The sequence below is a fragment of the Pongo abelii genome, chromosome 3, assembly GCF_028885655.2.
Source record: "Pongo abelii isolate AG06213 chromosome 3, NHGRI_mPonAbe1-v2.0_pri, whole genome shotgun sequence".
In the NCBI taxonomy this organism is placed as follows: Eukaryota; Metazoa; Chordata; class Mammalia; order Primates; family Hominidae; genus Pongo; species Pongo abelii.
Window position 1 is genome coordinate 847,001 of NC_071988.2, and position 17,188 is coordinate 864,188.

General features: G+C 55.6%; 1 protein-coding gene across 12 annotated transcripts in view; it reads right to left on the reverse strand.

Annotated features, from left to right (window-relative positions):
• The window catches only part of GAK (cyclin G associated kinase), a 90,756-nt gene that overhangs the window by 12,478 nt on the left and 61,090 nt on the right, over nucleotides 1-17,188 (reverse strand). For 6 of the 12 annotated variants that reach the window (XM_063722590.1, XM_063722599.1, XM_063722617.1 and 3 more), the window contains 5 exons: nucleotides 11,075-11,268; nucleotides 7,701-7,847; nucleotides 6,249-6,725; nucleotides 5,657-5,869; nucleotides 4,436-4,558 (listed from right to left, as the gene is read on the reverse strand). In XM_063722590.1, coding sequence (XP_063578660.1) covers nucleotides 4,436-4,558; nucleotides 5,657-5,869; nucleotides 6,249-6,725; nucleotides 7,701-7,847; nucleotides 11,075-11,268 — 1,154 coding nt within the window. 12 annotated transcript variants of the gene reach the window in all.

The following is a 17,188-nucleotide window of genomic DNA, read 5'->3' on the forward strand; positions in this document are numbered from 1 at the left end:
TGTGGCTCCCAGGGCTCTGCGGACAGTGTGTGTTCCACCCGCTGAGGGCTGTGGCAACTCTGTGTCCGGCAAGTCTCCTGGCACCATTTTCTGCACGCCATGCGACTCTGTGTCCCTGTGCCCCATTTTGGGAATTGTAATGATATTTCAAAATTCTTCATGATGGCATCTGCTTTGGTGATGTCTGTTCCATGAGCTGATGCTGCTGCTCTAATTGTTTTGGGGTGCCATGAACTGTGCCCATAGAAGACGGTGAGCTTAACTGACGTGCTGTGGCTGCTCCACAGACCAGCCGCTCCCTGTCTCGCTCCTTCTCAAGCCTCCCTATTCCCCGAGACACGACCATACTGAAATTAGGCCAATTCAGAACCTACAATGGCCTATAAGCGTTCAAGTGAATGGAAGAGTTGCAGGTGTCTCACTTGAAATCAAAAGCTAGGAACGACTGAGCTTAGTGAGGGAGGCATGTCAAAAGCAGAGGAAGGCCGGGCGCAATGGTTCATGCCTGTGTTTCCAGCACGGTGGGCGGCTGAGGCAGGAGGGTGCTTGAGCCCAGGAGTTCAAGGTCAGCCTGGACAACACGGACCCCATCTCTACAAAAAATAAATTTAAAAAATTAGTTGGGCATGGTGGTGAGCGCCTGTAGTCCCAGCTACCCGGGAGGCTGAGGTGGGAGGATCCCTTGAGCCCAGGAGGTTGAGGCTGCAGTGAGCCATGATCATGCCACTGCACTCCAGCCAGAGCAAGAGCAAGACCCTGTCTCTAAAAAAAAAAAAAAAAAAAGAGAAAGCTGAGATAAGCTACAACCTAGGCCTCTTGCACCAGCAAGCCAAGTTGTGAATGCAAAGGAAAAGTTCCTGAAGGAAATTAGAATGCCACTCCAGTGAACACACGAATGATAAGAACACAAACCAGCCCCATTGCCGATACAGAGGAAGTTCGGGTGATCTGGAGAGAAGGTCAGACCAGCCCCATTGACGATATGGAGGAAGTTCGGGTGATCTGGAGAGAAGGTCAAACTAGAAACAACATCCCCCTAAGCCAAAGCCTAATCCAGAGCAAGATCTCAACTCTTTCAATTCTATGAAGGTGGAAAGAGCTGAGGACGCTGCAGAAGAAAAGTGAAGCCAGCAGGGGCTGAGGCTGAAGGAAAGACGCCGTCTCTGCAACGTACAACTGCAAGGTGAAGCAGCAAGCACTGACAGGGAAGCTGCAGCAAGTCATCTGCTAAGATCCCGCTGAGATCACTGATGAGGCTGCACCCGCCAGACTCTCCATGCAGATAAGACAGCCTAAGTCATCCGCTAAGATCCGGCTGAGATCACTGATGAGGCTGCACCCGCCAGACTCTCCATGCAGAGGAGACGGCCTTGTATGGGAAGAAGACGCCATCTAGGACTTTCATAGCTAGAGAAGAGAAGTCAATGTCTGGCTTTAAGGCCTCACAGGACAGGCTGCCTCTCTTGTGAAAGGCTAATGCAGATGGTGGCTTTAAATGAACACAGTGCCCATTCACCATTCAAAAACCCTAGCGCCATTAAGAATGATTCTAAATCGGCCGGGCGCGGTGGCTCACGCCTGTAATCCCAGCACTTTGGGAGGCCGAGGTGGGCGGATCACGAGGTCAGAAGATCGAGACCATCCTGGCTAACACAGTGAAACCCTGTCTCTACTAAAAGTACAAAAAATTGGCTAGGCGTGGTGGCAGCCGCCTGTAGTCCCAGCTACTTGGGAGGCTGAAACAGGAGAATGGCGTCAACCCGTGAGGCGGAGATTGCAGTGAGCCAAGATCACGCCACTGCACTCCAGCCTGGGCGACAAACAGAGACTCCGTCTCAAAAAAAAAAAAAAGATTCTAAATTGACTCGGCTTGCGCCATAGAAACGGCACAGCGATGCCTGAATGGCAGCCATCTGTGTACAGCACGGTTTATGGAATATTTTAAGTCCACTGTTGAGATCTACAGCTCAGAGAAAAGGTTCCTTTCAAAATATGACTGTTCGCTGACAATATGGACAATGCAGCTGGTCACCCAAAAGCTCTGACAGAGACGTACACAGAGTCATGCTACTTTCGTGCCTGCTAACACATCTGCTCTGCAGCCCTTGGATCAAGGAGTCGTGTCGACTTCCACATCTCACTATTTAAGAAACACATTTCTAAGGCTATAGCGGCCAGATTCCTCTGATGGATCTGGGTAAAGTTCACTGACAACCTCCTGGAAAGGATTCACCATTCTAGATGCCATTAAGAACATTCACCATTCACAGGAGGAGGTTAAAACAGCAACATGAACAGGAGTTTGGGAGAAGCTGATCTCAACCCTCAAGGATGACTTTGAGGAGTTGAAGACTTCAGTGGAGGAAGTCACTGCAGATGTGGTGGAAACAGCAAGAGAACTAGAATGAGAAGTGGAGCCTGCAGATGGGACCAAATTACTGCAATCTCAGGATGAAACCTGAATGGATGAGGAGTTGCTTCTTACGGATGAGCAAAGAAAGTAGTTTACTGAGATGGAATCTAGTCCTGGTGAAGATGCTGTGAACACTGAAATGAGGCCAAGGGTTTAGAATATTCCATAAACTTAGTTGATACAGCAGAGGCAGGTTTGAGAGGACGGAAAAAGCTCCATGTGGGTAAACGCTATCCAAGAGCACAGCATGCCACAGGGAACCTTTTGTGAAAGGGAGAGACAATCATATGGCAAACTTCATCGTCTTATTTTCAGAAATGGCCACAGCCACCCCAGCCTTCAGGAATCAGCACCCTTGATCAGTCAGCAGCCGTCCACATTGAGGCAAGACCCCCACCAGCAAGATCAGGATCGTTAGCATTTTTTAGCAATGAAGTATTTCTAAATCAAGGTAACTATATTTATTTTTTAGACATAATGCTATTGCACACTTAACAGACCATGGCCAGGCTGTGGTGGCTCACGCCTGTAATCCCAGCACTTTGGGAGGCCGAGGCGGGTGGATCACAAGGTCAGGAGTTCAAGACCAGCCTGACCAACATAGTGAAACCCCGTCTCTACTAAAAATACAAAAATTAGCCGGGCGTGGTGGCAGGTGCCTGTAATCCCAGCTACTCAGGAGGCTGAGGCAGGAGAATCACTTGAACCCAGGAGGTGGAGGTTGCAGTGAGCCGAGATTGCACCACTGCACTCCATGGCCTGTGCAACAGAACAAGACTCCATCTCCCAAACAAACAAACAAACAAACAAAAAACCAGACTACAGTAATGTAAATATAACTTTTAGCTGGGTGCAGTGGCTCACGCCTGTAATCCCAACACCCTGAGAGGCTGAGGTGCGTGGATCGCCTAAGCCCAGGAGTTCTAGACCAGCCTGAGCAACATGGCAAAACTTTGTCTCCACAAAAAAAATTTAAAACTTAGCTGGGCATGGTGGCACATGCCTGTAGTCCCAGTTACTCAGGAGGCTGGGGTGGGAGGATCGCTTGAGCCCAGGAGGTCAATGCTGAAGTGAGTAGAGATTGCGCCACTATGCTCCAGCCCGGGTGACAGCAAGACCCTGTCTCAAAAACAAAAACGAAAACAAAACCCCACACAAAAAACCCCCGTAACTTTTATGCTTACTGGGAAAACAAAATCTGACTGGTTTTCTAGGAGTGTTTGCTTTGACTGTGGTCTGGAAGCAAACCCGTGACATCCCTGAGGCCGGCCCAAGACGCACTACCAGAGACGCCGCGGGAGGGCCGGCTCCAGGGTGACGGGAAGGACAGACGCTCACAAACACGACTGCTGTATGCGACTCCCTTCCTGACAGGGCACGGGACATCGCAAACACGGACTGCTGTACACGACCCCCTTCCTGACAGGGCACGGGACGTCGCAAACACGGACTGCTGTACACGACCCCCTTCCTGATACAAGATGTCACAAACACAGACTGCTGTACACGACCCCCTTCCTGACAGGACACAAGATGTCGCAAACACGGACTGCTGTACGCGACCCCCTTCCTGACAGGGCACGGGACGTCGGCTACGACACTGAAACAAGACCCGTGGGGTGAGCCTCACTCGCAAACCCCTTCAGGAGGGAAGAGCCACGGGGCGCTACAGGCAGAACAACCAGGTGGTCCACCGAGTGTGGAGCATGAAATCGCATCACAAACGCAGACGCCCTGCCGGGTGGGAGAAGAACCCTTCAGGGGTTGCTGCTGATGCTCACGAGCCGCTGCAGCTCCGGGACGCCAAGTCTGTGTCCCCACGTACCCCAGTCACACCGGGTGAGTGAGGCCGCTGCGGCCATACCACAGCCTCGTGTGTGGAGCCAGCACCACCAAGCACGCCCCAGCCCTTCCTTCCTTCTCTGCACAGAGAGGGCTCTGTTACAGGTATGTGTGAAATAGAGACGGGCCACAGCAGCTGCATGTCCTGGGAGCCCCGTCCCTGGGGGGTGGTGGCCATACCTTCCGTGGCTGGCGTGGGGGCCACTGCCGATGCCGCAGTCTCGGTCCAGGCAGCCCATCCTCCCAGCAGGTCTGGGTTGCTGGATGAGGCTGTCATCTTGCTGGGCTCTCCTGGCAGATTCCCTGGGAAGAAGGAACCAGAAGAGAGCACAATTTGGTGTCTCAGCAGCAGGCAAATGCGGCGGAGCGCCAGGCTGTGCTCAGGGCCCTAGGAGCCGACACCTCTTGCACCCAGGCTGAGCTGAGGCTGGGCTGACAGCCTCTCTCTTCCTGACAGGCCCTGAGGATGCATCACATCACACAGAACTGAGCGAGTGGACGTAGGGGCACCAACAGGCGGAGCAGCTCGCAGGCGAGGCTGAGAACAAGCATCTGCGCGTTCCCATCCGAAAGGGTTTGCCAGGACCCCTCTTTCTGCAGCCATCCCCACAGCCTGCGTTCCCGCCTCTCCTGAAACCCACCAGAGCCCGCGGTGGCTCCAACTGGCTGAGCTGCCTTTGGGCAGAGGGCCCAGCAGGTCCTGTCTGCCCTGGCTCTGGCCACGCAGCGCACCTCTGGCGGCACCCACCCCAACACTGCAAGGCTGCGCTCCACACGCCCACCCACAAGCCATCCTGCGATGGTCACCATCACCACCCCAGAGCGCACCGTGGACCACGCTGCTGCCTCCTCAGGAGAGAGAACCCGGGCTCCTTCCCCTAGGACCACACTGGAGGGGCAGCCCAGCCCTCTCCCAGGGCCTGGCCCCACAGACATCTGTCTAAACAAGCCATGCTGTGCCCCGGCGCCCAGCCTCCTCCCCATGGACACAGTGCCCCACGGCCCCCGCTGCACTCAGACCAGGTCAGCTTCCCAGACCCTGGGTCCCCCAGCTGCCTCCCTCTGACCTCCCGTCCTCACACAAGCTCTGGGTGCAGTTAGCCTTCTCTGCTAACAGCTGCAAGGCCTGGGCCTGAGGAGGCCTCGAGAGACGACCGAGGCACTGCAGGGCCCCACAACCTGTTCCAGGTTTGGGGATGGTTCGGGGAGACAGAGCAGGGAGCAATCTGTCCTGACCCCTGGGACGTCCTGAAGGATGCTTGGGTCGCGAGGAAGGGCACCCGGAGGCCACACAGTCCAGCTCCACCACTGCCTGAGACCCACAGCTCTGCTTCCCACCATAGGCTGCGGTCCTGAGGGAGGCAGCCACGGAGAGCTGGCTGCCAGGCGAGAGGCGCTTACCCAGGTGCAGGAAGTCGGCGCTGCAGGACGGGGGCGGGGCACTGTGGGCAGACGGGAAGGACGGTGGGATGCTCACAGAGTCCGAATTGAGAAATTCACCGAAGAGATCAGGATTGGAGCAGGGCTGGGAGTTGCTGCCTGAAGATGGCAGGAGCGGGCCGAAGGGGTCAGCTGTGGGGACAGGCGGGCACGGGGAGGACTCAGCCCGGCTGCCTGAAGACAAAGAAGCCCAGCTCTGGAGTCAGGTCTGCCCAAGAGGCCACTCCAGCTGGGCAGCCCAGACCCCATGGCTGCCCTCTCAGTGACACTGAGGCAGTCAGCCCAGGGGCTCCCCGTGCCCCACGCCTCAGGATGACTTTCCCATGGACACAGCAACACTGCTGAGATGGAGAAGCCGGTAGCTCCCGGCCCGTGAGCTCAGGCAGGCAGTGCAGAACCCTGCTGTGACCCCGAGGCTGCTCCTGGGGGAGGTGGGGGGAGGGCACGTTCCCTTCCTGCAAGCACCTTCAAGACATGCCCATGCAGTGAGAACGACTCAGCCTCATCACTCATCTACCGTGAAGCCACTCGCCTTCAGAACAGAAACACATACCAACGGCAGGGGGCCCTCCTCTTGGGGTGCTCTGCACGCTCAGGGGAGGGGCCGGGCTTGCCAGGAGCAGGGGGGCCTCGCCGAGCAGATCCTCCGGGGGCCCCTGGGAGGCGGCCTCGGGGGGCCCAAGGAGGCAGCTGAGCAGGTGAGTGTTGCTGGAGGGGGCCCTACAGGCCTGCGGGGGTACAGCTGGCCCTGCGCACACCTCGGAGTGCAGGCCCAGGAGGTCGACCCCGTCTTCCTGTGGCACAGGCTCCGGCAGCACAGCCGGCGTCTCCACCTCAAAAACCAAGTCCTGCTGCACCAGCCCTGCTGCCAGGCCAGGGGGCTCCGGGTCGGCCCTGGGCTCCTGGCCCTCGCTGGAGATCGGGGACCCCCCTTCGTCGGACACCTCGCTCTCGTCTCTGTCCTCCATCAGGGCAGACTCGTTCTCCTTGGGAGAGGCATTTTCTGCACCAGTCTCTGCCTCCTTCTCTTCTGTGAAAAGGAAACAAAACCACAGGCTGGTGAGACCACACGGCCAGCACCAGGGTCCCCGCGGCATGTCCCTTCAGGCCTCCTCGGCCCACAGCCTTGGTGAACACACATGGCCAGCACCAGGGTCCCCATGGCACGGCCCCTCAGCACCTCTTCGGCCCAGGGCCTTGGCAAGTGCTGCAGAAACACCAGGGTCCCCATGGCATGGCCCCTCAGCGCCTCCTTGACCCAGGGCCTTGGCGAGTGCTGCAGAAGCTTCTGGGCGGGCGGTGGGGGGGGTTGTTCCTGAGGTGTCTCCAGCGCACCCACCTCCAGCCTCTGTCTCAAGGGTCTGCCTGCGGCTCTCCCCGCCTGGGCCTCTGTGGTGCCTCAGGCTGAGTCAAGTGGGGGCCACACAGCAGCACTGGGGGGGAGGAACACCAATCGAGGGTGCTCTGAGAACAGGCGGCAGAAGGGACGACCCTGCTGGGACGGCCAAGGGTGCTGGGACAGGAAGTGGCAACAGGGGCGTCCCTTGGGGTGTGTCTGGGGTGAGGTCCAGCGATGGCACCCAGGTGTTTTCCTGAAAAGCCTCGGAGGGGCTGGGAGCTCACTGGGGGTGTGGGCAGAGACAGGTGTGGGATCCCCAGGTGGGGACAGACTGTCCCTCCGCCCAGGCCCTTCTCCTGTACCCAGGGGCCCCGCCAGCATGGCCCGTGCTGCCAGCCTCCCCAGGCCCACAGACTGGGATGAAGAGCGAGGGTTGGTATTTCACACTTTGTGGGCATGGTTTTTTTTTCACCTTTAAAAAGATATGAAATCATTCTTAGCTCGTGAGCCATTAAAGAACAGGCTGACATGCCGGGTGCACAGCCCCTGAGGTGCAGCTCAGCTCTGCCTCAGGCCCATCTCCCAAGACGCTTGCCCTGCCCCAGGGGCACCTCCAGACCAGGGGCCTGCCCTCTGCAAGTGGCCAGGTCCAGGGATGCTACCTACCCTGCCAGTCCAGCGTGTGCAGGAAGCGACTGGCGTCCGCGCTGCTGCTTGGCGGTGAGTCAGAGTCTGTGGGTTCGGCTTCCGGGGACCCTGCCCCAGCATCATACTGAGCCGTGGAGCCGGGCTGCCGGGGAAGCTCCGGCTTCCCTGCAGGAGAGGGAGGGCGTCAGGGCACCGGCACTGGCCAGCAGCCTCAGGGCAACACTGACCCCAGAGCTGGGAAGTGCAGCCAGGCGGGTGCCAGCACTGTGGCAGGCGCCAGCGCTGTGGCAGGCCAGGCCATCAGTAAAGCAGACCAATGACATGACGGGGAGGGGATCTCTGTGAATAGATTCCTGTTATCCACTCGGATGCTGCTCTGGGCCATGCGTGCACACTCGGGCATGGCACACGCACACATGAACACACACAAGGAACCCACCGAGGTATCAAATGCCACACAGATGCAGGGTACACGGTACATATGAATGCACACACGGCACACACACAGATGCACGGTACACACAAATGCACACACAGCACACACACAGATGCATGGTACACATGAATGCACACACAGCACACACACAGATGCACGGTACACATGAATGCACACACAGATGCACGATACACATGAATGCACACACAGCACACACACAGATGCATGGTACACATGAATGCACACACAGCACACACACAGATGCAGGGTACACATGAATGCACACACAACACAGATGCACAGTACACACGAATGCACACACAGCACACACACAGATGCAGGGTACACATGAATGCACACACAGCACACAGATGCACAGTACACACGAATGCACACACAGCACACACACAGATGCAGGGTACACATGAATGCACACACACACACACAGATGCAGGGTACACATGAATGCACACACAGCAGAGATGCACGGTACACATGAATGCACACACAGCACACACACACACATGCACGGTACACATGAATGCACACAGCACACACACAGATGCAGGGTACACATGAATGCACACACAGCACACACACAGATGCACGGTACACACGAATGCACACACAGCACACACACAGATGCACAGTACACACGAATGCACACAGCACACACATAGATGCAGGGTACACATGAATGCACACACACAGATGCACAGTACACATGAATGCACACACAGATGCACAGTATACATGAAAGCACACACAGCACACACACAGATGCAGGGTACACATGAATGCACACACAGCACACACAGATGCACAGTACACATGAATGCACACACACAGATGCAGGGTACACATGAATGCACACACAGCACACACAGATGCATGGTACACATGAATGCACACACACAGATGCATGGTACACATGAATGCGCACACACAGATGCACAGTACACATGAATGCACACACAGCACACACACAGATGCACAGTACACATGAATGCACACACAGCACACACACAGATGCATGGTACACATGAATGCACACGGCACACACAGATGCAGGGTACACATGAATGCACACACACAGATGCTTGGTACACATGAATGCACACACACAGATGCATGGTACGCACAAATGCACACACTCAGATGCACAGTACACATGCACACACACAAATGCACGGTACACATGAATGCACACAGCACACACAGATGCACAGTACACACGAATGCACATACAGCACACACACAGATGCATGGTACACATGAATGCACACACACAGATGCAGGGTACACATGAATGCACACACACAAATGCATGGTACGCACAAATGCACACACTCAGATGCACAGTACACATGCACACACACAAATGCATGGTACACACGAATGCACACAGCACACACAGATGCACAGTACACACGAATGCACACACAGCACACACAGATGCAGGGTACACATGAATGCACACACACAGATGCATGGTACACACAAATGCACACACAGATGCACAGTACACATGCATGCACACACACACACAGATGCACAGTACACACGAATGCACACACAGCACACACACAGATGCATAGTACACAGGAATGCATACAGCACACACACAGATGCAGGGTACACACGAATGCACACAGCACATAGATGCACAGTACACACGAATGCACACACAGCACACACACAGATGCAGGGTACACATGAATGCACACAGCACACACACAGATACAGGGTACACACGAATGCACACAGCACACACAGATGCACCGTACACACGAATGCACACAGCACACACACAGATGCACGGTACACACAAATGCACATACAGCACACACACAGATGCACGGTACACACGAATGCACACACACAGATGCACAGTACACAACAGCACACACACAGATGCAGGGTACACATGAATGCACACAGCACACAGATGCAGGGTACACACGAATGCACACAGCACACACACAGACGCAGGGTACACATGAATGCACACACAGCACACACACAGATGCAGGGTACACATGAATGCACACAGCACACACACAGATGCACAGTATACACGAATGCACACAGCACACACACAGATGCAGGGTACACACGAATGCACACACAGCACACACACAGATGCACAGTACACACGAATGCACACAGCACACACTGCATGGTACACACGAATGCACACACAGCACATACACAGAGGCATGGTACACACAAACGCACACACAGCACACACAGATGCACTGTACACACGAATGCACACAGCACACACACAAGATGCACAGTACACATGAATGCACACACCACTCGTGCACACACATACATGGCACATGGGCACATGCCACCCACAGACACATACACAGCACGCACACGTCACACATACAGCCTCTTTCAGGGACGCTGAAGATGCTCAGAAAGAAAAAGCAAACGCTGCAAACCAAGAGCCGAGAACAAGCGTGGCATGAGCAGTGGACGGCCCTGGGCCCACCTGCCAGCGCTTCCTGGGCTGCCTTTTCGAAACTGCTCAGAAGTGAAGAGTGACAGGAGCGAGGGTTCTGTTCCACGTGCTGCCAGCAGGCCCGAGGCTCACAGTGAGAGTGGACGTGTGTCCAGCACACGTGACAAAAATCTGACCCAGACACACGCCCAGGACAAAACCCTGCTTCGCTCCAGGAGCCCGGGTTTTCCTCCCTCTGCCTCCGTCCCTGCCCATGGGTCTCAGAAATTGCAGCCTGCGAGTCCTCCTTCTCTGGTGTAGCTGGTGATAGTGTCCAACATCCATGATGGAGTTTCCAAAACCTCCTGCAGCCCAAGCTGCTCAGGGCCTGGGTACAGCAGCAGGCACGGTGGCCCAGCCCTGCCAGAGCTCGGTCAAAGGTGTCTCTCTCCACAGAGACACTCACCAGAACAGGATTCCCTCGATTCAACTGCGGGATCTTACCAAACTTAGACAGAATGTCTTGCTGCTCCTCCCGGCTGGAAAACAGGATTTTGGGGTTCAGCCCCCTCATGCTCGAGTTCTCCCATGGTGGGGCTTCCCGGCTCGGCCTGTCCCTGGGTTCCACCTCCACTTCCAGGTTCACTTGAAATAAATCCGGGTATTTCTCTTGAATGTCACACGCGTCCAGGTCATACCTGTGGTTACAAGTAGGCGCCACTTAGGAAGGCTGCCCAAGTAGTCTGTAAGTCCCTTGAACATTCAGTAAAGAAACGTGCACGGAAACAGGCGGCAGCTGCAGGCAGCGGGGCGAGAACAACCAGGGCAGCCGGCCACCCCCGCCTGCGGAAGCTGGAGCCCTGTGAGCCGACGCAGCAGCTGACCCAGGAACCCACAGGGCACCAGCACCCCCGGTCACGGCCCCAGAAGAGCATCATTTCACTCGCTCCTTGGACGTCACAGTGGGGATGCCCACGACTGTGTTCAAGGCAGAGGGGCACCGGGCGGGGCCGCCATGTTTCCTGCAAGTCCAGGGGAGGCCGCGTGCTCAGAGCAGACGGGACAACGTCCCACAGCCGGCAACTCCGACACCCAGGCGGGCAGCACTGAGGTGGGACCCCAAGGTTCCAAGGCAGGCGCCGGCCCTCACTACACAGCACACACAGACTGTGGCCACCCGGCAGCTCTGAGCACGCACTCTGGGATACTAAATGTATTTTCCATAAAAACGACGACGTCTACCCTGACAAAAATCCACAACTGTCAAAAGATGCCCATAAAACCAAGACCTCTAGAATCCAGCTGCGAAGGAATTGGGAACATGATTCCGGGGGAAACAAAGCCGTGTCTACCGTGGGGCTGGGGAGGCAGCACTGGCTGAGCTGTGGGGAGCAGGGCAGAGGTCAGCAGGGCCCGCCTCGGGGTGTCGGCCATGCGGGTGGGGAGCAGGGGCAGGGGTCAGCAGGGCCCGCCTTGGGGTGTCGGCCGCACGGGGAGACAGGTGTGACCTGACACTGACCATTTCCTGGCCCCACAGCTCTCTAAGGAATTCCAGGCTATTTCACACATTTCCTATGATCATCTCTGATCCTACTGTCATAAACTGCACTGGTAAGCCTCTCCAGCGGGTAGCAGGCTCCCTATGCCTGTCTTATTTTATGCCACCTAAAATCTCTACATGTTGAATTTTATACACCTAAGAAAATAAAGAAGAAACATAAAAGAGTGGCGGACAGTTCCTGGGAAACCCAGGGTGCCAGTGTCTGCAGGGCCAGGAGCACCCAGAGCACAGTGGGATACGCCAAGGGAGGGCAGGCAGACGGGCCCGGCGGCCTGTGTGGGTCAGAGCCACGGCTGGTTTTAACTGTCACTTCTCTGAGCTCCACACATGCCTGTGATGTGATGTGTGAAGTCCTCTAGTTTACCCCTTCCTGCTCACCCCCTAAAACATCCTCTACCTGCACGAGGGGAGAGCACCCTGTGCCTGCCCTGAGGGGTGGCCAACCTCACGCAGAGCAGCGTCCCCTCGATGCCCACTCAGGGCTCTGGGCGGAGGTGACCACGGCCGAAGCTGGGACTGACGTGCACTCCAGCCGGGGCCAACACGAGCTTCCCCCTGCGCCCGAGCCTCTTTGCGTGCCGCTGTCTGTTGTCAGGGGTGGCAGGGACTGCACAGCGGTGGCACAGCTGGCGTGGAGATGTGGAGGCAACGTCTGCAAAGGAGCCAGCAGGCACCAGCAGAGAATCCGACGGCCACCGCAGCAGAGGCTCAGACCGGCCACGAACGAGGGCGGAGAGGCACAGCGGGAGGGGCACAGAGAGAGGGAGTGTGCAGGGAGCCAGGTCTGCCAGACAGGCTTGGGTCCTGGGACAGACCGAACTTGGGCAGCCCCAGAGGGAGTGCTGCTCATGCCCAGCCTCCCTCCCCCAGCTGCCCCTTAAGATGGCCCTGGGCACTGGGCCTGCAGGCTCGGCTCACCCAGCCTGGCGCTGAGGGCACAATGAGGTCTGTGAGCAGGGCTGGCCGCTCCCAAGAGCCCTGGACTGCAGAGGACACAGCCCGCAGGCTCCTGCCAGACTAGCTCCAACAGGGCAGAGGGGACTCCTGACAGGCTCAGCAGTTACACCTGTGCCATGGCTGCAACCCTGTGCCCCTCACCCAGGCACAGCTCAGGCTCACCACGCAGGGAACACGCCTCTCACCCAGGCACAGAGCAGGCTCACCACGCAGGGAACACGCCTCTCACCCAGGCACAGCTCAGGCTCACCACGCAGGGAACACGCCTCTCACCCAGGCACAGAGCAGGCTCACCACGCAGGGAACACGCCTCTCACCCAGGCACAGAGCAGGCTCACCACGCAGGGAACACGCCTCTCACCCAGGCACAGAGCAGGCTCCCCACGCAGGGAACACGCCTCTCACCCAGGCACAGAGCAGGCTCCCCACGCAGGGAACACGCCTCTCACCCAGGCACAGAGCAGGCTCCCCACGCAGGGAACACGCCTCTCACCCAGGCACAGAGCAGGCTCACCACGCAGGGAACACGCCTCTCACCCAGGCACAGAGCAGGCTCACCATGCAGGGCCCATGCCTTTCACCCGGGCAGAGCTCAGGCTCCCCACGCAGGGAACACGCCTCTCACCCGGGCACAGCGAAGGCTCACTGTGCAAGGAACACGCCTCTCGCTCAGGCACAGCGAAGGCTCACTGTGCAAGGAACACGCCTCTCGCTCAGGCACAGCACAGGCTCACCACGCAGGGAACACGCCTCTCACCCAGGCACAGCGCAGGCTCACCACGCAGGGAACACGCCTCTCACCCAGGCACAGCGCAGGCTCACCACGCAGGGAACACGCCTCTCGCCCAGGCACAGCGCAGGCTCACCACGCAAGGAACACGCCTCTCACCCAGGCACAGCAAAGCCTTGATCTCCCAGGTTCAAGCAATCCTCCTGCCTCCCAAAGTGTTGGAATTACAGCTGTAAGCCACTGTGCGCAACCAACCTTTCTTCCTTTTAATGTATGCATTTAAAGTTACAAATTTCCTCTAAACCCTGCTTTAGATGCACCCCACATATCTGGTAAGTGGTATTTTGATTATCACTGTGTTTAAAATATTTTCTGATTTCAACAGTGATATCCTTTTTGGCACACAGATTACTTAACGAGCATACGGTCTTTGGGTATTTTCCTGTCACTGATTCCCACTTTAATCCACTGTTGAGATGCCTTGCGACTTGCTGTACGACCCGATGTGGAGTCCACTTTAATAAACGCCCACTTGAACAGATGCCATTTCTCCAAGTATTCGCTGAAGTTTGCGAAACTCAGGTTGGTTAAACCTTGTAAAAAACACCATATCCTGATGTTCTTGTCTACCTGTTCCACTGCCTGGGGAGAGAGGCGGCCATCAGCGTGGGCCTGTCAACTTCACCCCTCCTTCTGCCCCTTTGTGCTGCCCATACTGAAGCCATGTCATTGCCCTCGCCCCTGCAACGTCACCCGTCACCTCCTGCCTTGGTCTATCCCACCTGATATTGACAGTGACACCAGCTTTCTTCCTGTTATGGTGTGCATGGTAAGCAATTTCCAGTTATTCCACTTTAACCTTGCTGGGTCTTCGTGTGCATGGGTTTTGAAGTATGGCTCCTGTAAGCAGTATAGACTTGAGTTTTGTGTGAGCTTGGTTTTGAATCCAGCCCGATTAACTGGAGTGTGTCTCTATTCACCTTCAATGGGATGACTGACAGGCACAGCAGGGCATTGGTCTACTAGCTGGCTGTTTTCTGTCTATATCCCATCTGGGTTTGTTTCTTTATCTCTACGTTGTTCTTGCAAATTAATCACATATTTTTTGTTCCACTTTTCTTCTTGATTGTATCTTTAATCTGCCCTAGGGATTGGTACATTCCCTGCTTCCTGGTGACGGAGCTCCTGAAACACATTGACTTGGTTAATCCCCTCTTCGGCTGTGTGTGCGTGCGTGCGCGCATGCTGGTGCTCCTGCTGGTGTGTGTGCACGTGCGTGCGCTGGTGCTCCTGCTGGTGTGTGTGCGCGTGCGTGCGCTGGTGCTCCTGCTGGTGTGTGCGCCCGCACGCTGGTGCTCCTGCTGGTGTGTGTGCACGTGTGTGCTGGTGCTTCTGCTGGTGTGTGTGCACATGTGTGCTGGTGCGCCTGCTGTGTGTGCGCGCGTGTGCTGTGTGTGCACGCACGTGCTGGTGCTCCTGCTGTCAGATATGTTACTACCAAACAGGTTTTAAAACCCACAGGACGTTAGTATTGGTGTTTTAAGCAGCTGGTGCTGGTGTCATTTCACCACAGAGTCATGCATTCCAGCCTCCCTGCCCTTCCTTCCCTAGGCTGAAGGCTTTGCAGGCTTGCCTTGGATATTTGCTGAAATGGAGCAGTTCTGCTAACAATCAACTCTCTCATTCTTTGCTTGGCTGAAGACATCTTTAGCTGGCTTTCATATTTCAAGGATAATTTCACCGGATATAGAATTCCCGTATTTTTCTCTCAGCACTTTAGAGACAGCGCGCCACAGCTGCCCTCGGGTGTCTCTCTGCAGGTCATGCATTCCCACCCCGTCCTGTCCTCAGGGGCTGGAGATTGTTCTCTTCGGGTTCCAGCAATTCAACCAGAATACTCTGAGGTACTGAACCTCTTTTCTTCTTTTTGTTAAAAAAAAAAGAAGTATCCTCTTTGGTGTCTGCAGAGCTTCTGATTCCATGGTTCTGATGTCCTCCATCAGTTTAGGAAAATTTTTGGCCAATGATTTTTCAAGTATTATTTCTGTTCCACTCTCTCTCTTCTCCTAGAACTTCAAGTAAAAGCACGCCAGGCCCCTGCGGTGCCACAGTCTCTCTCAGGACCCTCTCTGTACGTGTCTTCTTCCATCGTTTCTTCTCTGAGCTGCCGTTGGAAGATCTTTTCTACCAATTCACCGTCTGTTCTGCTGTGCCTATTCCACTGTTAAGCATGTACTGAAGCCTTCATTTCGGCTGTAATATTTTTCAGTTCTAGAATTCACATCTGTCTCCTTTTTATGTTCCAGATCTCTGGTGAAATTCCCATCATTCCCCCGACTTTCTTGAATAATCAATCAGTTACTAAAGTCCCTGCCTCCTGCCTCCAGCATCTGAATCCCCGACAGGTCCTTCACCAACATTTTCCTCTTCATCATCAGTACCTTGGTCTTTAAAACACTATTTTAAGCACCGCCTCCACCGTGGCTGAAAACTCTAAAGAGCACTGGGTGTTTTTCTTCCTCCAAAGGAGGAAAAAAGAAACAAAATTATTAAAGTTGTGACTATGTGAGTTAAAAAAAGAAAAGCGTACGACACAACAAAGACAAGAGATGTAAAAAAAGAATCACAGAGACAGAAAAACACGAGAAGACCTCCCCTCCCTGGTCTCCCGGTGCAGGCCGTCCATGACAGCAGCAGGCACCAGCTCTTCCTGAGCTCACCCAGGCCAGGCCAGCACCCCTCCCAAGGTGCAGAGTCCCCCAGCATCCCCGTGGGGCTGGCCCAAGGCTTCCCTTTGTTTACTGGGTAGGAACCAAGAGCACAGAGCCTGGAACACAGCAGGCCCTGCAGCCACAGCCTCTGTCTTGGGAGCCCCCGTGGGTGCCCCCTCTGGCTCCTGGAACAATGTTTGTTCCACTGTGTCTTGGTGGACAAGCCTGCCTGTGATTGAGTAGAAAGATCTCCAGTTAAATGTGAGGCCAAGGCAGGCGGATCATTTGAGGTCAGGAGTTCAAGACCAGCCTGGCCAACATAGCGAAACCCATCTCTACTAAAATACAAAAATTAGCCATGCGTGGTGGTGCAGATCTGTAATCCCAGCTACTCAGGAGGCTGAGGCGAGAGAATCACTTGAGCCTGGTGGGTGGAGCTGCAGTTGAGCCGAGATTGCGCCACTGCACTCCGGCCTGGGCGTTAGAGCGAGACTCTGTCTCAAAAAAGAAGACAGACCTCCAGTTAGAATCAGAACGCCCGGGTGTGAGAGCCTGCTCTGCTGCTCACCGCATCTGCACCTGAGCCTGCAGAGGGCCGGGTATGCGCTGTTGGGCGCCGACGTCAAGAGGACAGGGAGCTAACAACAGAGTGTGAGCTT